This window comes from Carya illinoinensis, chromosome 9, assembly GCF_018687715.1.
Source record: "Carya illinoinensis cultivar Pawnee chromosome 9, C.illinoinensisPawnee_v1, whole genome shotgun sequence".
Taxonomy (NCBI): domain Eukaryota; kingdom Viridiplantae; phylum Streptophyta; class Magnoliopsida; order Fagales; family Juglandaceae; genus Carya; species Carya illinoinensis.
The window spans coordinates 31,865,466-31,885,371 of record NC_056760.1 but is presented as its reverse complement, the minus strand read 5'-3'; the positions used below and the strand labels follow the sequence as shown (position 1 = coordinate 31,885,371).

The window sequence follows — 19,906 nt, the reverse complement described above, 5'->3', positions numbered from 1 at the left end:
ATCAGTGCAAAGATGTCATGTAATCGTGATCTTTTTTCTAATTAGGGCAGTTTTAGATGCATTTCGGTATTTTGGTCATAAGTTTGGCTATGGGTATCAAAATCGCACATATGAACCAAATTTAGAAATCTTATTTCAGCATGGTTGTGGCCAACAAGCTTTGCTTGGTGTGCATCTTTTCCAAGGTCAAAATCCACTTTTTTCCCTTTCAAATCCTCATTTATAGTTATTTTTTTCTTTTTATGATAATATTTCATTTATTGTTAAGGAAGTGATTTTGAACCTGATTTGGGCCAGATTTTTGGCATATTATTTCTTTTATTATGTATTTAATTTTGGCATGATTATTGAGATTTTTCTATTTTTGGTAAAATTATGATAGTAAAATTCTAGTAAGGACAATTTCCAACTATACAGCCCAACTTGTGGGCTATTTTCGATATACTTTTATTTGATGATTTTGAATTGAACATCATAGGTGTTTCTTTATGTTTTTGGGTGATTCTCTTGTGTTTTTCCTTGTGAATTATCTATTAAAACTAGCCTGCAGAGTAATTGCTATTTTGTCCAGTGTCAATTTGCCATGAGGGGTGTTTGACAGTGGATATAAGGAGAGGAGGTGGCCTACGGTGGGACATGGTGTCTCATGGTGGTTCGGTGCCACGATCTGGGTAGAGCTGTAGTTGGGATAGGGAATCTGAGGGAGAAAAGGCTACGAGGTGAGCCGTGGGGAAGTCTACGGCGAGGGTGAGGCCAAGAAGCGGGGTTCGGTTGGCACAGTGGTGGTGTGGTGGAGGGAGATTGAAGGGAGATGAAGAGAGAGGGCTTTGGGGTTGGGCATGGCTTTGGGGAAGTGGGGAAGAGAGAGAGAGAGAGAGAGAGAGAGAGAGAGAGAGAGAGAGAGAGAGAGAGAAGCCCATGGGCGAAAAGGTCGTCGGCCTACGGCGAAGGGCTTGGTTGTTGCTGCATCGTGGGGAATGGCTGGCTGCTCAAGGTGGCGTCGGGGAGAAGGAAATCGGGAGGCAAAAAGGGAGAAATGACTAGAGGGGGGGGGGGGGGGGGAAAGGAGAGAGAAGGAAGAGGGAAAAAGGCTAGGGTTTTGGGATTTTAATTTAGGCCCTTCATTTAGGGATTCCTAACCTAATCCAACGGTGGAGATTTTAAACACTTTAAATAATTAACTAAATAATAGATAGATGAAATAAAATGCAATGTGACAAAATAAAAATCAAACTTTGTTTTCTAAAATCACCAAGCAATATTTTCCACCATAAAATAAAATAATGAAGTTCTCTAAATAGTTTTAAGAGAAATAAATACTGGAAAATAGTAGAGTTTTTAACATAAAATGAAATATTAAATATCACATAATATTCTTAAAGAAATAAAATCATTTAAATAAAATAATTTTCTAAACTATAATATTTTCGAGGCTTCAAAATATAAAGATGCTTACTTGAAAATATGGATTTGGTTCAATAATACAAAAAAATACCCCTATATGAAATAATTTTGAACCTTTAAATATTTTGAAGATTTTAAAACATAGAGATGATCTATTTAAAAATTACCCGTAATATTTAAAAATACTACTTCAATGTTTAAAACACGTAGATGAGACTCGTGACCAATTGAGAGAAAAAGAAGCGGTTGGTCACAACCTAGATTTTGAGACTTTTTTTTTTTTTTTGTATGTCAAGAGAGTTTTTTCAAAGAAAATTAATATTGTTATCAAGTTTAGTAATAGGATTGTGCAAGTCATCATGGTTTTATGATCTAACTCCAAAGTTTTTATTAAGTGAACCGCAAACGATTGCAGCTCATGCTAAATGCATGGACATGAACTTTTACATAGAAATGTTGACACATGCAATGTAAAATTTTCATAAAACACTCTTTTCATCCTTTAGACTTCTTAACATGCATTCATATTATTTGAGCTCGGCGTCTTATACTTGGCATATCATATCATAGAGCTCACATGCCTTGATCATTTCATGATTCACATGAATGGATACCTCACAGCTCCCTTAAGTACCGTGTGTTTCCCACTAGTTACCGCATCAACCATCGATTCATTTGATCGAGGTGATTACGTCTTATCATAAACATTATATTTTACTGATGTTCACTTACTTTGCCTTCATCGTAACACTCACCTACTAGATTTAGGTGAAACCTTGCTCCAGTATCCTTTCATAGGAACCCTTCGGGGCCAGTCGACTATACTTCGTCGACCCAAGGGTCTCCACTTGACTTTAAACACTCCAGAGTGGATTGAAAGTTCCACTAGGGCATTTTCCCGTCCTATCATTTGGAGTCGTGATAAAAACATACTTTGACTCTTCATTTTGTAAAACATAGACTATAATGCATGAAACATGACGTAACACTCTAGGCTATGCGTCAATCTTAACGGTTAGTTCCCATCCTGAAAAACTAAATTTATGATTGTAAATCTAATGGTGTAGAACGTGTGTGGATTAGGCATGTCCAAAACAAGATTAAAAAGCTTGGTTAGAGATTTTAATCCTCCTATTTTGGCTATTTTTGAACCTTTTGCTGAAAAGGTTTTTATGGATTTCTGGGTGTGATTTCTTGGTTTTCCTTCTTATTCCTCTAATGAGGCAATAAGGGGTAAACTTTGGATGTTTTGGAATGCGGATTTGACTTTTGAAGTGCAAGGCATGTCTAATCAATTTATTCATGGGTTATTTACAAAGGTAGACAAGTGTCTCTATGTGTCTTATGTCTATGCTAAGTGCATACAAGTAGAAAGAAGAGAGCTCTGGCAGGATATTGAGGATGCTCAAATGGATGATGTTCCTTGGCTTGTAGTGGGTGACTTTAATACCATCCATGAGGATGGGAAACGGGTATGGGCTAATCCAAGGCCTTTATCGGCTATTAACTTGCTTATCAAACAAGTTTTTGTTAGCCGACCTCATGCGGTGGTGTGGTGTAAACCAATGATAGGGTGGGTGAAATTAAATGTTGATGGGAGTTGCAGGGGAAACCCGAGATCTTGTGGAGGTGGTGGGGGATCATTTGGGGAATGTTAGGGTTGCTTTTTCGGAACATATGGGATTTGGTACTAATAATGCTGCTGAACTAAGGGCCCTTACCAGAGGCGTGCCTGTTTGCGAAGAGTTTGGCTTTTATCATGTGGAGATCGAATATGACTCTTCCTTGTTCGCTGGTTGACCTCGAAGGACTGCAATGTATGGTATCTCTGGGACTATTGGAAGGAGCTGCTTGATGGCCTTGAAGGCATGAGTTATTCAATTTCTCACATCTTCCGTGAGGGCAACCAAGTTGCAGATTTCTTTGCTCACCAAGCAGAATCTAGGATCACTAGGACGTATGGGGGTTCTGAAATATTATTGCAGGTTGTGAGGGGCATGGTTCGACTTGACAAGATTGGTCTTCCCTCTTTAAGATGTTAACTTGTATATAAAATAAGAATGTGTTTGTTCAGTTGGCAGTTTTGTTGGTATTTGGTTTAGTTTTGGTGCTGTTTTATTTTTTTGCCGTTGATGCTTGGGATGGTTTTATTCATGTCTATTTGTAAATCCCTTAGGTCTTCATTGTTACCGCAGTTTGTTTCTACTATAAGTGAGGTTTCTTGATAAAATTTGGAGGGGGTCACTTATGGATATATGACCTCATCTCTAATTTCTTAAAAAAAATAAAAAATAAAATAGTAAGAGACTTGAAAATATACGCGAATGTTATGCCCCATATTTTGCATGTTGTATTTTCTAAGGTTAATTTGCAGACCATTCCAACAGCCAGATTTGAAAGACGAATCGCCACAATAAATTAAATAGGAACAGAGGAAATTAATTCGAAGCTAGCGTCTGCAAGTAGAAAGTCTAAATTGCATGGCAACTTGACAATATTGAACTTTGACCATGCAACTTGTCACTTTTCTCCACCAAATGTTTTTAATATACATTCATATAATATACAATGTATTAATCATATCATATGTATATCATATAATATACATATAATATACAAATCTTTTTTTGACCATGTAAATTTTGAACTCTTCTACATTTCATGACCGTAACATTATTTTATTTTATTTTTTCTGAATTTCTTTCAATACTTGAACGAATTGCGGACAACGCAAGGACTATGAAAAGTTCTTATATATATATATATAATATAAGATTTGTAAAAATGCTTTGAGCTGACTTTCTCCTATTTATTTTTTTATGCATTCTAGAAGCGATAAATTAAAACCGATGATTTCAGTAACAATAAACACAATTATTTTCATAATTATGTTTTAAAATAGAAGTATTTTTGTAAGGCGATAATAATTTTATAATAATATTATTTATTTAAAACATAATTGTAAAAAGGGTTATTATGTATTTATCATTTTCCTAACTTTTAATAAGATTGATAAAAGTGAAAGATCCATGCACGCGAAATTAGACTTCAAACATCAAATTAGTCCTAATTGGCAAAGGCAGAGATTGTTCTCTTTGCGTGATCATTGTAAATAATAATAACAGATCATTCAACCAAAACATGATTTATTAATTAATTAGTTTGCCAAAGTTCAAAGTGCGCGATATATTTTTTGTGAGAATCCATGATCTCTCCCTGGCCAATCAGCTGGATGGACGATGGAATGGTTTCCTGCAAAGTCAGAAACTATGTACGTTATATGCAACAGTAGTGGTTAGAAGCACCATTGTACGTAACATTTTCACATCAATTTCCAAGTATTCAACAAAGTACGTATATATCTCCACATAACACTATAAATAAGGAAGCTCGCATCCTGTTTTTAACGCAGAAACACAAACAAAAATGAAGCCCGTTAGCTCTTCAGTGCTTATTCCATTTGTTGTTACACTTCTTTTCTCATTTTTGTGGGCAACTTCCGCTCACACTCATGAAGACTTCCTTCAATGCTTGACCCTTCATGCTGGAAACTCTACCTCCTCAATTTCTCAAGTCATTTACACCCCTGCCAATTCCTCATATTCATCCGTATTGGAATTTTCCATACAAAATCCTAGATTCTCAACACCTGCCACCCCGAAACCTCTAGTCATTATTACGCCATTGCATGTCTCCCAAATTCAAGCAACCATTAAGTGTTCCCAAAAACATGGCATGCAAATAAGAGTTAGAAGCGGTGGTCATGATTTTGAGGGCCTTTCTTATGTTTCTTATGTTCCATTTGTCATAATTGATCTAATAAATCTTCGTTCAATCAATGTTGATGTAAAAAATGGCACTGCATGGGTTGAAACCGGTGCCACTCTCGGTGAAGTATACTATACAATTGCCGAGAAAAGTAGAAACTTTGGCTTTCCAGCAGGATTATGCCCAACTGTGGGTGTTGGTGGACACATCAGCGGGGGAGGGTACGGCACCTTGTTGCGCAAATATGGCCTTGCTGCAGATAATATTGTTGATGCCCAAATGATTGATGTTAAGGGTAGAATCCTTGACAGAGAATCCATGGGAGAAGATCTATTTTGGGCCATTCGAGGAGGTGGAGGGGCCAGCTTTGGAGTCATTGTTGCATGGAAAATCAAGCTGGTTCATGTTCCATCAATTGTGACTGTATTCACAGTTAATAGGAACTTGGAACAAAATGCAACCAAGCTTGTTCATCGATGGCAATATGTTGCTGACAAGCTTGATGAAGACCTATTCATTCGCGTCATCTTGAGTGCTGCCAATTCTAGCCAAGAAGGGGGGAGAACAATACAAGCTTCATTTAATTCCTTGTATCTCGGAGGGATAGATAATCTCCTTTCATTGATGCAAGAGAGCTTCCCTGAGCTGGGTTTGGTAAGAGAAGATTGCTCTGAAATGAGCTGGATTGAATCTACCCTCTACTTTGCCGGGTTTCCAAGTGGGGAATCCTTGGATGTATTGCTAAGTAGGACTCCTCTAACAAGACCAACTTTTGCCAAAGTAAAATCTGATTATGTGATGGAACCTATTCCAGAAGTTGGCTTGGAAGGTATCTGGGAGAGATTTTACCAAAAAGAGGCCAAGGAAGCAGAATTGGTCTTGAGTCCATATGGGGGAAGAATGAGTGAAATCGCGGAATCTGCAATTCCTTTCCCACATAGAGCTGGTAACATCTACAAAATGCTGCACTTGGTGCTTTGGGAAGAAGAAGGAATTGCGGCATCCGAGAGGCATATAAGTTGGATCAGAAGGCTATACAGTTACATGGCTGCCTATGCTTCAAAATCTCCAAGAGCTGCATACATCAATTATAGGGACCTTGACATTGGAACAAATAGTAAGGAAGGCAACACAAGCTATAGACGGGCAAGTACATGGGGTACTAAATATTTCAAGAGCAACTTTAACAGGTTGGTTCACGTGAAGACCATGATCGATCCCACTAATTTCTTTAGGAATGAACAAAGCATCCCGGCTCTTTCATCCTGGTGATAGGTGATTTTAAAGCTGATGCTTAATTACAGAAGATATTGTACTCAACAATAAATCCTCTCTCTATCTTGTTTGACCTATTATTTCATTTAATAAGCGCATATCATAAAGGCCATATATATGGATATTATATGTGCGACATGTTTATGTTCCATTAATGTAGTACTTTTCATTTACTTCAATTATATATTTTGATCTGTTGGTTTTTTTGTTATGAATTAATGATACTCAATTACATCACTAACCAGCTAACTCTTAGACTTTCTCAGTATACAGAGAAAGTTTGAGACAATTGCTGATCAAGGGAAGCGTGCCGCTAAGAAATTAATGCTTTCCAATTTTCAACAAAAATTTGACATATGGGCAGCAGATGGTGGAAAAAATCCACAATCATTGTCCATATTTCAATGGATAAATTAATTGTTGCGATTAAAATAAATGATTAGGTGGCTTATTTGATATATACAAAAATAATTTTAGATAAAAATCCGAGCTCTATATATCTATAGTACTTGAGGGTATTTTACTAACTAGAATTCTGAAAGCGTTGTCAATTAAAATATATTAAAGTAGCTTCTACTTAAAGAAAAGATGGTACAAGAATTATTTTAAAATTAGAGTATTGCTATGTATATATCGTCGTAAAATGCATATGCGTTGTATAGTTGCTTTAAAAAATAATGGAATTCACTATTAAAAATTAATTTTTTTCATGTAAATTCTATGTTTATTCATTTTTTTTAAATGATCGTGCAACTGTAATTTTCATTTCTCTTAATATAAATATATATATGCTAGGTCGGAGCAACATGCAAAGCACATTTGCCTAGTTGGGTGAAACAAGGTTTTTAATAAAAATAATTTGATTTTTTACAAAAAAAATTAATTAATTCGCCAAGTTGAATCACATTTTTGTGAAGTCTGTGTTGCAATGTTTTTCAAATATGGCAAATGCTCCTACAGGATATGAATTTAATGCTTGTGTATGATCAATAGAAAAGTAAAGAATATAAATGCAAAAAATTCAAAATATGGTAAATTAATACAAATTGTGAACAATGTGGGATTTATGTCTCTTACTTACCAGACTATTTCCATTATTTCAAGCTAATATATTTTTAAGAGATCACAGTTGTACTATAATGCCCGTCCTTGTGGTGGATCATTTAGGAAATGATTTTAATAAAAATAAATGGGAACTACATTTCTTTTTAAAATTTTCTTTCATTTCATGCTAGGATACAAAAGACTCATTGTTTATAAATAAAACTTGTTTTCTTAATTAAAAAAGCTACAGTGGAAAACATTAATTTTCATAATTAAAGTCTCTCGTACAAAATATCATGCCTAACTTTTGTTCTCTTCCCCTTGGGCTGTGCCCGTCCTGACACGTTATGTTCATCTTGTCCCTGGGAGGGCACACATACAATCTAAAATGAGTCAATGACTCATAAGCATTACTTCATACAGTTAAAATATGATAACATAGGTTTTCAGTCATGCATTCATCACTCGATACGTATCGTATACTAATCATGCATAGACATGCAATTCGTTTTAAAAACGTTGCGAGGTGGGATTTTTCTTTAAAAACATTTTCTTTCTTCAAACAATTCCCCATGCCTCACAGCCTTCATTTCTTAAAGAGTCTCTTCATGCATACATCTTTTCTTACATACATTCATGCATACATCTTTTCATACATACATACATTCTCCCTTAACATGCCTACATTCATTTTTATCACTTTTATTGGCCGTTGCACGCTATTGTGCCCCGTGTGCTAGGGTTAGCGGTCTTTTAGACCTAATTCTGCCCGTAGCCACGTGTTGGGAATCCATTTCGTTAGGGTGCAGCATTGGGTGCACTACCAGTACAACTTACCCGTTATTGCAATCTGCCCAGTCCATTCATTCGGTACCTTTTCCTTTCCATTCATATGGCTGTTATGTATCTTCATACATCATGCATTTAGTCCATTCAATCCTTTTTAGTCCTTTCCTTCATTTACAGTTCTTTCAGTCCTTTACAGTTTTTACAGTCCTTATCGTTCTAACAGTTCTTTCGTTCATAAAAGTCATTTTAAAAGCTCATTCATAAAAGTCATTTTAAAAACAATTTTCTTTCGTGGCATCATTTAAGAATGTTAGTTTGTGCATCTTTTAAAGCATCGGTTTATTTCTTTTCGTGAACTTACATACAATACGTACCACGTAAAGCATCCATCCAAATGCATACACATACGTACTTTGGGTGCGTGAAAAGGGGCTGTCAAGGAGGGCTGTTACTTACTTATACTTGAAAATTTATGCTTAGCTTTCTTTCTTAAAATCGTGTCAGTTAGTAAAACTTGTTTCGTAAAGAAAACCTTTCATTTTCATTCTTTTTCGTAAGGCATGTTTCATAGAGAAAACCTTTCATTTTCATTTTAAAGAAAAGTGTTTCATTTTTCTTTTCATTTATTTAAGAAATCTCTAGAAGAGTATGAATGCAATACTTACCTGGATTCCATGCCATAATCATTCCATGTGGTCCATTCGTGTTCGTGTCAGATGGCAACCTACATGCATACACATAATCTTACGCCATTTTCTATCCAATGCATAAGCGACTATACTAGAAATAGAACTATGCCTTAATTGGAACACACTCCATCCATCACTGGGCTCTTACGTGCCATTTACTATGCTAAAACTTTTGGGGTCTTATTCCTTAAAGTGAACTTCCATAATTTACCTTAGGGTTAAGACACTAAGACATCTGTCCTATTCTTCTATTTTCACATTCTGACGCATGATTCCAACCGACAGAGTCACGCTTTCCAACCTTAGACGATATACTCTTCGCTACCTTCATGCACCTAGCCCATACTCAATCCTAATTCCCATCCATACATGCCACATGATTTTAAGCTAAATCTGAGGCTTAAACATCGTGCAACCATGCTGAGGACAAATTACCCATTACATATGGTAAACCTGTCCAGCACACGTGTCTCGCTAGAGGCACATATATCATATCCCTTTTATCACCTAAGACCAACTTATAGTCCAAGGAACGCCTGCTTGTATAAACAAGTTCCATACTCTGATACCAACTTGTTTAGACCTGGTCGATAGGACTCTTCCTACTTTCTGGCCCTGTACAAGTTCATCCCAACATTTAACAAGAGGACTGCATCCACAAATGCACCTCTGTCATGTCATGTAACTTGAGACAAATCTCGAGTACGTCACGATGCCCGTCATGCTTCCGCTACACTACTCTAATACCTTTCCCACTACTTCACATATACTCTCAACCAAAAGTCAACTATAAGGTGACACCCGTCACCTCGAACTATAGGCCACGTCATGGCTACTTCGGGACACTGTTACATAGTTCCCGACACTACATAATGTACTCTACGCTCCTCAACTACTCAACCATCCTTTTATACATGGCACGCCTTACAGTGCATCGCTATGCAACACACCACGTGTACTCTCTTCCACTCTATGCCACATGTCACCACGGTGCGTCGCTACATTACTCCACGTGTATTCCCTTCACACACTGCACCGCATCATAACTACGGGATACACCTCATGCACATACTTCACAGCATAGTTCACAACACTACAAAATTATACCCAACACTTCGTTACATAGTCATACTACATAGCGAACTCCACAACACTTGTGATAACCCGTTTTTACGTGTATTTTTATTGAAAGAGTATTTTATTTTAATTAAAATATTGGTTTTTTATTTTAAAGTTATCAAATTTCAATTGGATTTATTAAGTTATGAAATTTATTTTGAGGTACTTTCTTAATATTAATTATTATTTTGTGTTTAAATTGCTGTTTAATTTAATTTAGTTTATTTTTTGGGTTTAAAATTTTGTTGTTAGTTTTTACTAGTTAATTATTATATTTTAGCAAGGTATTGTGTTTAAATCATTTTATTTAATTTATAGCTTTTAAAATTATTTTCGTTGGATCAATTTATGGACCCTAGAGGTGAGGATGGACCTCATTTTTTTTCCCATATTTTCTTTTCCCCTTTTTCTTTTTCTTCTTCCTCTTTCTTTTCCTTTTCTCTTTCTTTTTCCCTCATTTTTCTTCCGATTTTCTCTCTCTCCCTGCGCACTCTCTTTCTCCTTCCTCCTCTTCAGCCATTTCCTTCGTCCCACCCAGACCGCAGTCGTGCTGTGCACTGTCCCCTCCGATCGACTCCCCTCCGACTGGTGAACCTCCCCACCAAATCTCAACCCCATCCATGTCGTCGTTAGCCGACGTGGGCTCCTCCAAGCCACATGGTTTTTCCTCCATTTTGCCACCATCGTTCCACCTTTGGCCACCACTTCTTCACCACATCATCACTAACCTCTTGCCGATCTAACCCACCCATTTGTAGCTCTGATCCATAGCAGGAGCAACCCCCATGAGCTCAACTCCGTTTTGGCCACTGCCATTTTCGCCGTCACCCACGGCCAACCCCCACTTCCATTAGTTTCATAAACACCTCTAAGTCATTCTCTATCAATCCCAAGCCTTGGTTCTTCCCCATTCAAAAGTGGGTATTTCTACAACCCCCGGCCACATTGTATTTTACACTTATATGTTGCCTTGTCGCCACCTTTTGCAGCTCATTAATCATTCAAAAATTATTATATAGTACTGTAAGTATTTTTCAAATCTCCTTTAAGATTTAAATATATTATTACTTTAATAATACACTGTGTTGGTTGGTTGCGCTGGACTAAGTCTAAGGAGTTCAGGGGTGGAATGGATTTGATGATGGAGTTATTTTATGTTTCGATGATGTTGGATAATTGTGTCTTATCATTTGCATTGCATGTTGCATGCATGTAAATGAGTTGGATATTAAAAACTGGGTTTTCACGTATAAATGGATTTTTGGGTGCCTGTATATCACGACCCCAAGCTGAGATGGGACATTATCTCGGTGGAGCTCCTCTGGTCACTCAGGAGTGGAAAATACTAACTGACATCCCTTGGGTTGTTGCTGGGCGACAACGGGATTGGATGATATGATAACACTATCGTGCCGACTCCGTGGTTCCTTGGCTGGCAGAGACTAGAGGATGTTTGGTCATGGTACACACTGGGCGCGAAGCTGGGTATCGCTCGTGTAGATGTCATATGCGAAGTTGTTACTTGCGGTGTGGCATAGGAGCCAGAGTGTGCGGATGATCCCTAGGGGAGATTATGATGCATACAATAATTGGAACTAGTTTTGATATTGGATATGGGCCATTTTCTAGGAAAATGGTGAGTTTTGGTTAACCGATATTTGTGGGCCATTTTTTGGGAAAATGGCGGGATTTTTATAAGTGTTTTTCGTGAACCATTTTTTTGGAAAATGGTGGATTTCTTGTTTTGGGCCATTATCTGGGACAATGGCGAGGATTTGTATTAAAGAATTTATTGTGGGTCATTATTTGGGATAATAGAGAGGAAATGTTTCTAATGAAAAATGGGATTTTTGGCGTGTTTTGGAAAATGATAATTTTTGGGAAACAATTATTTTCGGATCTCATGCATATTGCATCCTGATCATGCATGTTGTTGAGGTTTTAATATATTTTTATCTTGTGTGTGTTTGGATTATTACTTACCTGGGGTACTGTCTTTGGTACCGTAGATTTTGATGCAGAGGATGAAGAGGCTGAGTCCGAGAAGGCAGCTCCATCGGAGGAGTGATCGGGGATCACTCGTGGGTTGAGATTTATTTCTTGCTTTCGATCATTGCTTTTGATTTGTATTATATTTACATTGGTTAATTGTAATATTTTTGATATGCTTGTGTTTAAGCATGATTGATTTTAATTATGTATTGAAAATTTTGATACTTAGTTGAATGACTTTTATGAACTGTTGTATTATTTTTGTTATACACGTGTTGCATGTATACACACTTAGTACTTAGCGATGAGATGATTGACCCGTGTTGTCATCACCCCGACGCCTCTATTTCCACGTGTTTGTACTTGAAATATTATTTCAATTATTTCAATTATCCCCTATGCCTCACTGCCTTCATTTCTTAAAGAGTATTTTCATGCATACATCTTTTCTTACATACATTCATGCATGTCTTTTCATACATACATGAATTCTTCCTTAACATGCATACATTCATTTTTATCGCTTTGATTGGCCGTTGCACACTGTTGCACCACGTGTGCTAGGGTTAGCAGTCTTTTGGACCTGATTCTGCCTGTAGCCACGTGTTGGGAATCCATTCCGTTAGGGTGCAGCACTGGGTGCACCACCAGTACTACTTACCCGGCATTGCAATCTGCCCAGTCCATTCGTTCGGTACCTTTTCCTTTCCATTCATATGGCCGTTATGTATCTTCATACATCATGCGTTTAGTCCATTCATTCCTTTTTAGTCATTTCCTTCCTTTACAGTTCTTTCAGTCCTTTATAGTTCTTACAGTCCTTACCATTCTAATTGTTCTTTCGTTCATAAAAGTCATTTTAAAAGCTCATTCATAAAAGTCGTTTTAAAAACAGTTTTTTTTCATGGCATCATTTAAGAACGTTAGTTTGTGCATCTTTTAAAGCATCGGTTTGTTTCTTTTTGTGGACATACATACAATATGTACCACATATTGCATCCATCCACATGCATACACCCACATGCATACACATACATACTTTGGGTGCGTGAAAAGGTGCTACCAAGGAGGGTTGTTACTTACTTATACTTGAAAACTTATGCTTAGCTTTCTTTCTTAAAACCATGTCAGTTCGTAAAACTTGTTTCGTAAAGAAAACCTTTCATTTTCATTCTTTTTCGTAAAGCATGTTTCGTAGAGAAAACCTTTCATTTTCATTTTAAAGAAAAGTATTTCGATTTCCTTTTCGTTTATTTAAGAAAACTCTAGAAGAGTACAAACGCAATACTTACCAAGACTTCATGCCATAATCATTCCATGCAGTCCATTCGTGTGCGTGTCAGATGGCAACATACATGCATACACATAACCTTACGTCATTCTCTATCCAATGCATAAGCAACTATACTAGAAATAGAACTATGTCTCACTTGGAACATTCTCCATCCATCACTAGTCTCTTACGTGCCATTTACTATGCTAAAACTTTCAGGGTCTTATTCCTTAAAGTGAACTTCCATAATTCATCTTAGGGTTAGGACACTAACACCTCCATCTCATTCTTCTATTTCCACATTCCGAGGCATGATTCCAACAGATAGAGTCAGGCTTTACAACCTTAGACGATATACTCGTCTCTACCTTCATGCACCTAGCCCATACTCAATCCTAATTCCCATCCATACATGCCACATGATTTTAAGCCAACTCTAAGGCTTAAACATCATGCAACCATGCTGAGGACAGATTACCCATTACATATGGTAAGCCGGTCCAGCACATGTGTCTCACAAGAGGCACATGTATCCTATCCCTTTTATCACCTAAGACCAACTTATAGTCCAAGGAATGCCCGCTTGTATAAATAAGCTCCATACTCTGACACCAACTTGTTTAGACCCGATCGATAGGACTCTTCCTACTTCCCGACCCTGTACAAGTTCATCCCAACATTTAACAAGAGGACCAGATCCACAAATGCACTTCTGTCACGTCACGTAACTTGAGACAAATCCTGAGTCACATCACGACGCCCATCATACTTCCGCTGCACCACTCTGATACCTTTCCCACAACTTCACATATACTCTCAACCAAAAGTCAACCATAAGGTGACACCTGTCACCCTAGACTACAGGCCACATCATGACTATTTCGGGACACTGTTACATAGTTCCCGTCACTACATAATGCACTGTATGCTCCTCAACTATGCAACCATCCTTTTATACGTGACACACCTTACAATGCATCGCTATACAACATAGAGCACACACCACGTGTACTCTCTTCAAGTCTATGCCAGACGTCACCACGATGCATTGCTGCATTACATGGAGTACACTTCATTCACATACTGAGCCGCATCATAACTTTGGGATACACCTAATGCCCATACTTCAAAGCACAGTCCACAACACTACAAAATTATTCCCAACACTTTGTCACACAGTCACACTACACAGCGAACTCCACAACACTTGTGATACCACATTTTTATTTTGCCATTGTCGTTCCACCTCTGGCCACCACCTCATCACCAACCTCTAGCCAACCTAACCCACCAATTTCCAGCTCCAATCCATTGCCGGAGCAACCCCCATGAGCTCAACTCCATTTTGGCATTTTTTTCACTTCCACCGCCGTTTTTGCCGCCACCCACGACCAACCCCAACTTCCACTAGTTTCATAAACACCTCTAAGCCATTCCAAATCAATCCCAAGCCTTGGTTCATAACCATTCAAAAGTAGGTATTTTTACAACTCACGGCCACAGTGTATTTTACACTATTACGTTGCTTTTTTGCCACCTTTTGTAGCCAATTGATCCTTCAAAAATTATTATATAGTGCTGTAAGTATTTTCCAAACCTCCTTTAAGAATTTGATAATGGAGTTATTTTATGTTTGGATAATGTTGGATAATTGTGTCTTGTCATTTGCATTGCATGGTGCATGCATGTACATGTGTTGGATATTGAAAACTGGGTTTTCACGTATAAATGGATTTTTGGGTGCGTGTGTACCATGACGTCAAACTGAGATGCGGGATTATCTCATTACAGCTCCTTTGGTCACTCGGGAGCAAAAAATACTGAGTGACATCCCCTGGGTTGTCACTGGGCGACAACGGGATCGGACGATATGGTAACGCTATCGTGCCGAATCCTTGCTTCCTTGGCTGGCAGGGACTAAAGGATGCCTGGTCATGGTACGCACTGGGCGCAGAGTTGGGTATCGCTCGTGTAGATGTCACATGCATAATCATTACTTATGGTGTGGCAAAGGAGCCAGAGTGTGCGGATGGTCCCTAGGGGAGATCATGGTGCATACAATAATTGGAACTAGTTTTGATATTGGATATGGGCAATTTTCTGGGAAAATGGTGGGATTTTTTAAGGTGGCTTTTCATGAACCATTTTATGGGAAAATGATGGATTTCTTGTTTGGGGTCATTATCTAGGATAATAGCGAGGATTTGTATTAAAGGATTTATTGTGGGTCATTATGTGATGACCCGCTTTCGCTTGTAATTTCGCTGAAATGGTTGTTTTTATTTTAATTAATATATTAGCTTATTTATTTTAAATTATTGTGCTTTAAAATTAGTTTTTAATTTAATTGATGTTGTGTTTTATTTCTTTTAGTTGTTTACAGTTTTTAATATCTTTGCGGCGGTTTAGTGTTGTTTTCCCGGAATAAGGTTTAGACCTCATCTTCTTTCCCTACACCTCTTTTCTTTTTCCTTTTTCTTTTTTTCCTTTTTCTCTTTTTTCTTCTTTCTTTTTCCTTTCTTTTTCTCTTTTTTCTTTCTTTTTCTTTTTTTCCTCTCCTTCCTGCTCGACCCCCCCGTCCCTCTCTCTCTCCTCCTCTCTCACGCCGGAAAGCTTCCCGCCCTCGAATCGCCGCCGTCCGGCCACCGTGCGGCTCACTGCCGGCACCGGTTGACTCGTCTCCCTCCGGCGCACCTCCCCACCAAAACCCACCCCCATCCGGCCGGCCGTTTGGCCGGAAAAGCCCTTCAAAGCCTGCATGGTTTTTGCTCCGATCCGCCGCTGTCGCTCCACCTCCGGCCACCATTTCTTCACCACTTCATCACCGGTCCCTTGCCGTCCTAACCCACCTATTTCCGGCCTCCAAAGACCACCGGAACAGCTCCCACGAGCTAGCTTTCCTTTTTGGGAAATCCGGCCTCTTTCCAGCGTTTTTGCCGCCACCCACGGCCAACCACCACTTCCAATAGCTTCACAATCATCCCTAGACCATTCCCTATCAATCCCAAGCCCTGGTTTGTCCCCGTTCAAAAGTGGGTATTTCACAACCCACGGCCACAGTGAATTTTCACTGTAACGTTGCTTTTTCATCGCCGTTTGCAACGCCGGGTGTTTTCTAAAATTGCCATATAGCGCTGTAAGTATTTTCCAAACCCTACTTTTAGATTTAAATATATTTTGCTCTTACAATAAATTATTACTGCTGGTTGGTTGATTCCGGACTAAGTCCGAGGAGTTCAGGGGTCGGATGGATGGAGGACGGAGTTGCTTGATTTATTGTGTTATGGTTGGTTGTTTGTTTTGCGCATTGATAATTGCATTTGCATGGTGCATGCACGTGTATTTTAATTTATTTGAGAAATCCTTTTTTGCTGGCGTGATTGGATTTTCGGGTGCGTGTGTCTCACGAGCCCAAGCCGGGATGGGTTATTATCTCGGTGGAGCTCCTCTGGTCACTCGGGAGTGGATAATACTGAGTGACGTCCCCTGAGTTGTCGCTGGGCGACGACGGGAGTGGGGCTAGAGGATGGCCCGGCCAGGTACAGCGGGGCGCGAGTCTGGGCATCGCTTTACTCACCGACTCCGTGGCCCTTCACTGGCGAGGGCTAGAGGATGGCCTGGCTAGGTACGCGCGGGGCGCGAGTCTGGGCATCGCTCGTTTAGGTGTCACATGCGTAGTCGTTACCTGCGGTGTGGCACAGAGCCAGGGTGTGCGGATGATCCCTAGGGGAGATCATGGTGCATGCATAACCAGTTTATTTTTATGGTGTTCGGATGTGGGCCATTTTCTGGGAAAATGGAGATGTTGGTTTTTCGAGGCTTTTGATCCATTTTCTGGGAAAATGGTGTTTTGGGCCATTATCTGGGATAATGGCGAGGCGTGGTTTTTAAGGATATGTTTTTATTGGGCCAAATGGGTTTTTGGCGTGCGTGGTAAAAATGTGGTTTTGCGGGACATGTGCATTGGCTTTTCTTGCATCCATGTTGTATGAGTTCTATGTGTTTTTATCTGGTGGTGTTTGGGTTTTACTTACCTGCGGCACCATTTTTTTGGTTCCGTAGCTTTTGGTGTAGAGTTTGAGGATGAGGAGGAGGAGGCTGAGCCCGAGGATGCGGCTCCGCCGGGTTGCTGATGTTATGCTTTGTATTTGATATTATATTATATGCGTGTTTTGCAATATTTTATTTATGTACGTTTTGGAGCTTTGTATTAAACAAGAAAAATTCTGGTACTTAGTTATTGACTTGCTTTTCGCTGCATTTTTCTCGTGCACTTTGTTGCCTCTGCACATACTTGGCACACGTCTTTAGGGTGGTGACCCGTGATGTCATCATCCGGACGTCTCGATTTCCCCGTGTCCATGCGTGGGGATTTGAGGGCGTCACAGGTGGTATCAGAGCGGTTTGGCTCTAGGTAAAACCACATGTCCCGTAGGTAGTACCAGAATGCTTTTTAAAGTTGTGTTTTAATTATGTTAAGTACAGTTATTTTATTTGTTTTATTTGTTTGAGTTTGTTTATTTGTTTTTATTTAGTTATGTTTTTACAAGTTGTTTATTTTGTTTTGGTGTGATGTGGTGTTGGTCTTTGGTTCTGTTTTGTTGGTTGTTGGTTTTATTTGTTTTTGTTTTTCTGAAAGGGGGTCAAAGGTTGTGGTGGCAGGAAAATGGGAAGGCCAAAGAAATCTACTCAGGAGCCACAGGACAATACATCAAGAGATGACTCCATAGCTCAAGCCATACGGCAGATGACAGAGTTTATGCAGCAAAATTATAGGCCACAACAGACAGGGCCTTGGCCACAACCAGGGGGACCTTGGCCACAACACGGGGGTCCCTGGCCGCCACAAGGAGGGCCTTGTCCGCAACAAGAAGGATTTTGGCTGCAACCAGGAGGTCCTTAGCCATATCAGGGAGGGCCTTGGCCTTACCCGGGAGGACCTATCAGCATGGTGCAAGCCGGGTGCACCTATGAGCACTTCCTGGCGCATAGGACTCCACACTTCACTGAAGAAGAGGATCCGCTTCGAGCTGGAAAGTGGATCAAGGACCTGGAGAGAACTTTTGAGGTGTGTGGATGCACCGAGGCGCAACAGGTACTCTACGCCAGCTATCTTTTGCGAGGCACTGCGTCTGATTGGTGGGATACCAAGAGGGTGATGCTGGAATCCGAATTGAGATCTTTCGCTACGGTGACTTGGCAGCGCTTCAAGAAGGAGTTTAATGACCGCTTCTTTCCTGCATCGGTAAGGAAGCAAAAGGCGAGAGAGTTCTCAGATTTTGTCCAAGGGGGCGCGACAGTGGAACAGTACGCCCGGAGATTCATAGAACTTGAGCGATTTGCTCCTCACCTTATCGCCACAGAGGAGATGCGAGCTGATCATTTTCAAGAGGAACTGCGCCCTGATATACGCCATATGGTGGTCAGCTATCGGATATCCACTTTTCAGGAATTAGTGGATGTGGCCACCCTGGTGGAACGAGAAAACAATCTGAGTATGGGCTCCCCTCCAGGACATAAGAGGCGGAGTTTTTCTGATGAAGGAAGCAGCTCGGGTTCGCCTCAGAAATTTGTTCAGCGGACCGGGACTCTACCGCAAGCATCCTCAAGTGTTCGCATGGGAGGACGTGTGCCTGTTTGCGGAGTTTGTAATAGAGCCCATGTGGGTGAGTGCCCTTCTGGTGGGGCTCGAAGTTATAATTGTGGCCAGTAGGGTCACTTTGCCCGAGAATATCCAAGAACAGTTCAAGGAAGCAGTGGAGGTAGACGTGGTGGAAGAACAAACCCGAGACAAACAGTGCAAGCCTGGGTTTATGCTGTCACACCCGGAGAGGTGGATGATGAGGCGCCAGCGACCCATGATGCTGGAGTAATCACAGGTATGGATTAATTTAATTTTAAGTTGGATTTAATTTTTCGTGTATTTGGTTTATTCTTTGTTTTTTTGGATTTCATGGGTTGATGTGTGTGGTTCAGGAAGGGTCCGTTTGTATGAGTTTTATGCTTGTACTTTGTTTGATTCCGGTGCGTCGCAGTCATTTGTATCTTCCACGTTTGCGCGGGTGTGTAATTTGGTTACGGAACCATTGCCGAAGTCTATGGTAGTGGCACTACCCGATGAGGAAATGGTGTGGTGTTCCAAGGTTGCTTTGGGATGCCCGTTAAATTTTGAGGGGAGATTCTTGGATGCTGATTTGGTGGTGTTCAAGCTGTTGGGTTTTGATATCATCCTCGGTATGGATTGGCTATACCGATATTCTGCGAGTATTAATTGCCGAAGTCTGATAATTAGCTTTTAGCTTCCAGATGGTGATTGTCTAGAATTTGCAGGGAGTAAGTTAAAGGAAAAGCTGGTAATTATATCGGCAATTCAAGCAAAAAGGGATATTGCATGGGGAGCGGATGCATTCTTAGTTCAGATGGTGTCCACGCCGTCCGAGAAGAAGTCTTTGGCAGACATTCCAGTTGTGGAAGAATTCCTCAATGTGTTTGTGGATGACTTGCCCGGACTACCCCCTGTGCGGGAAATGGAGTTTGTTATAGACTTGGAACC

General features: G+C 39.8%; 1 protein-coding gene across 1 annotated transcript; it reads left to right on the top strand.

The window, feature by feature from the left end:
• Positions 1-4,826: 4,826 nt before the first annotated feature.
• Positions 4,827-6,662, top strand: LOC122275640 (berberine bridge enzyme-like 18). Its single transcript, XM_043084783.1, has one exon. The coding sequence runs from the start codon at positions 4,831-4,833 to the stop codon at positions 6,442-6,444; it is 1,614 nt and encodes a 537-aa protein (XP_042940717.1). The 5' UTR covers positions 4,827-4,830; the 3' UTR covers positions 6,445-6,662.
• Positions 6,663-19,906: the final 13,244 nt, after the last annotated feature.

Excerpts from the sequence above, each read along its gene's own strand:
- LOC122275640 (XM_043084783.1), top strand. The coding sequence starts at position 4,831 with ATGAAGCCCGTTAGCTCTTCAGTGCTTATTCCATTTGTTGTTACACTT.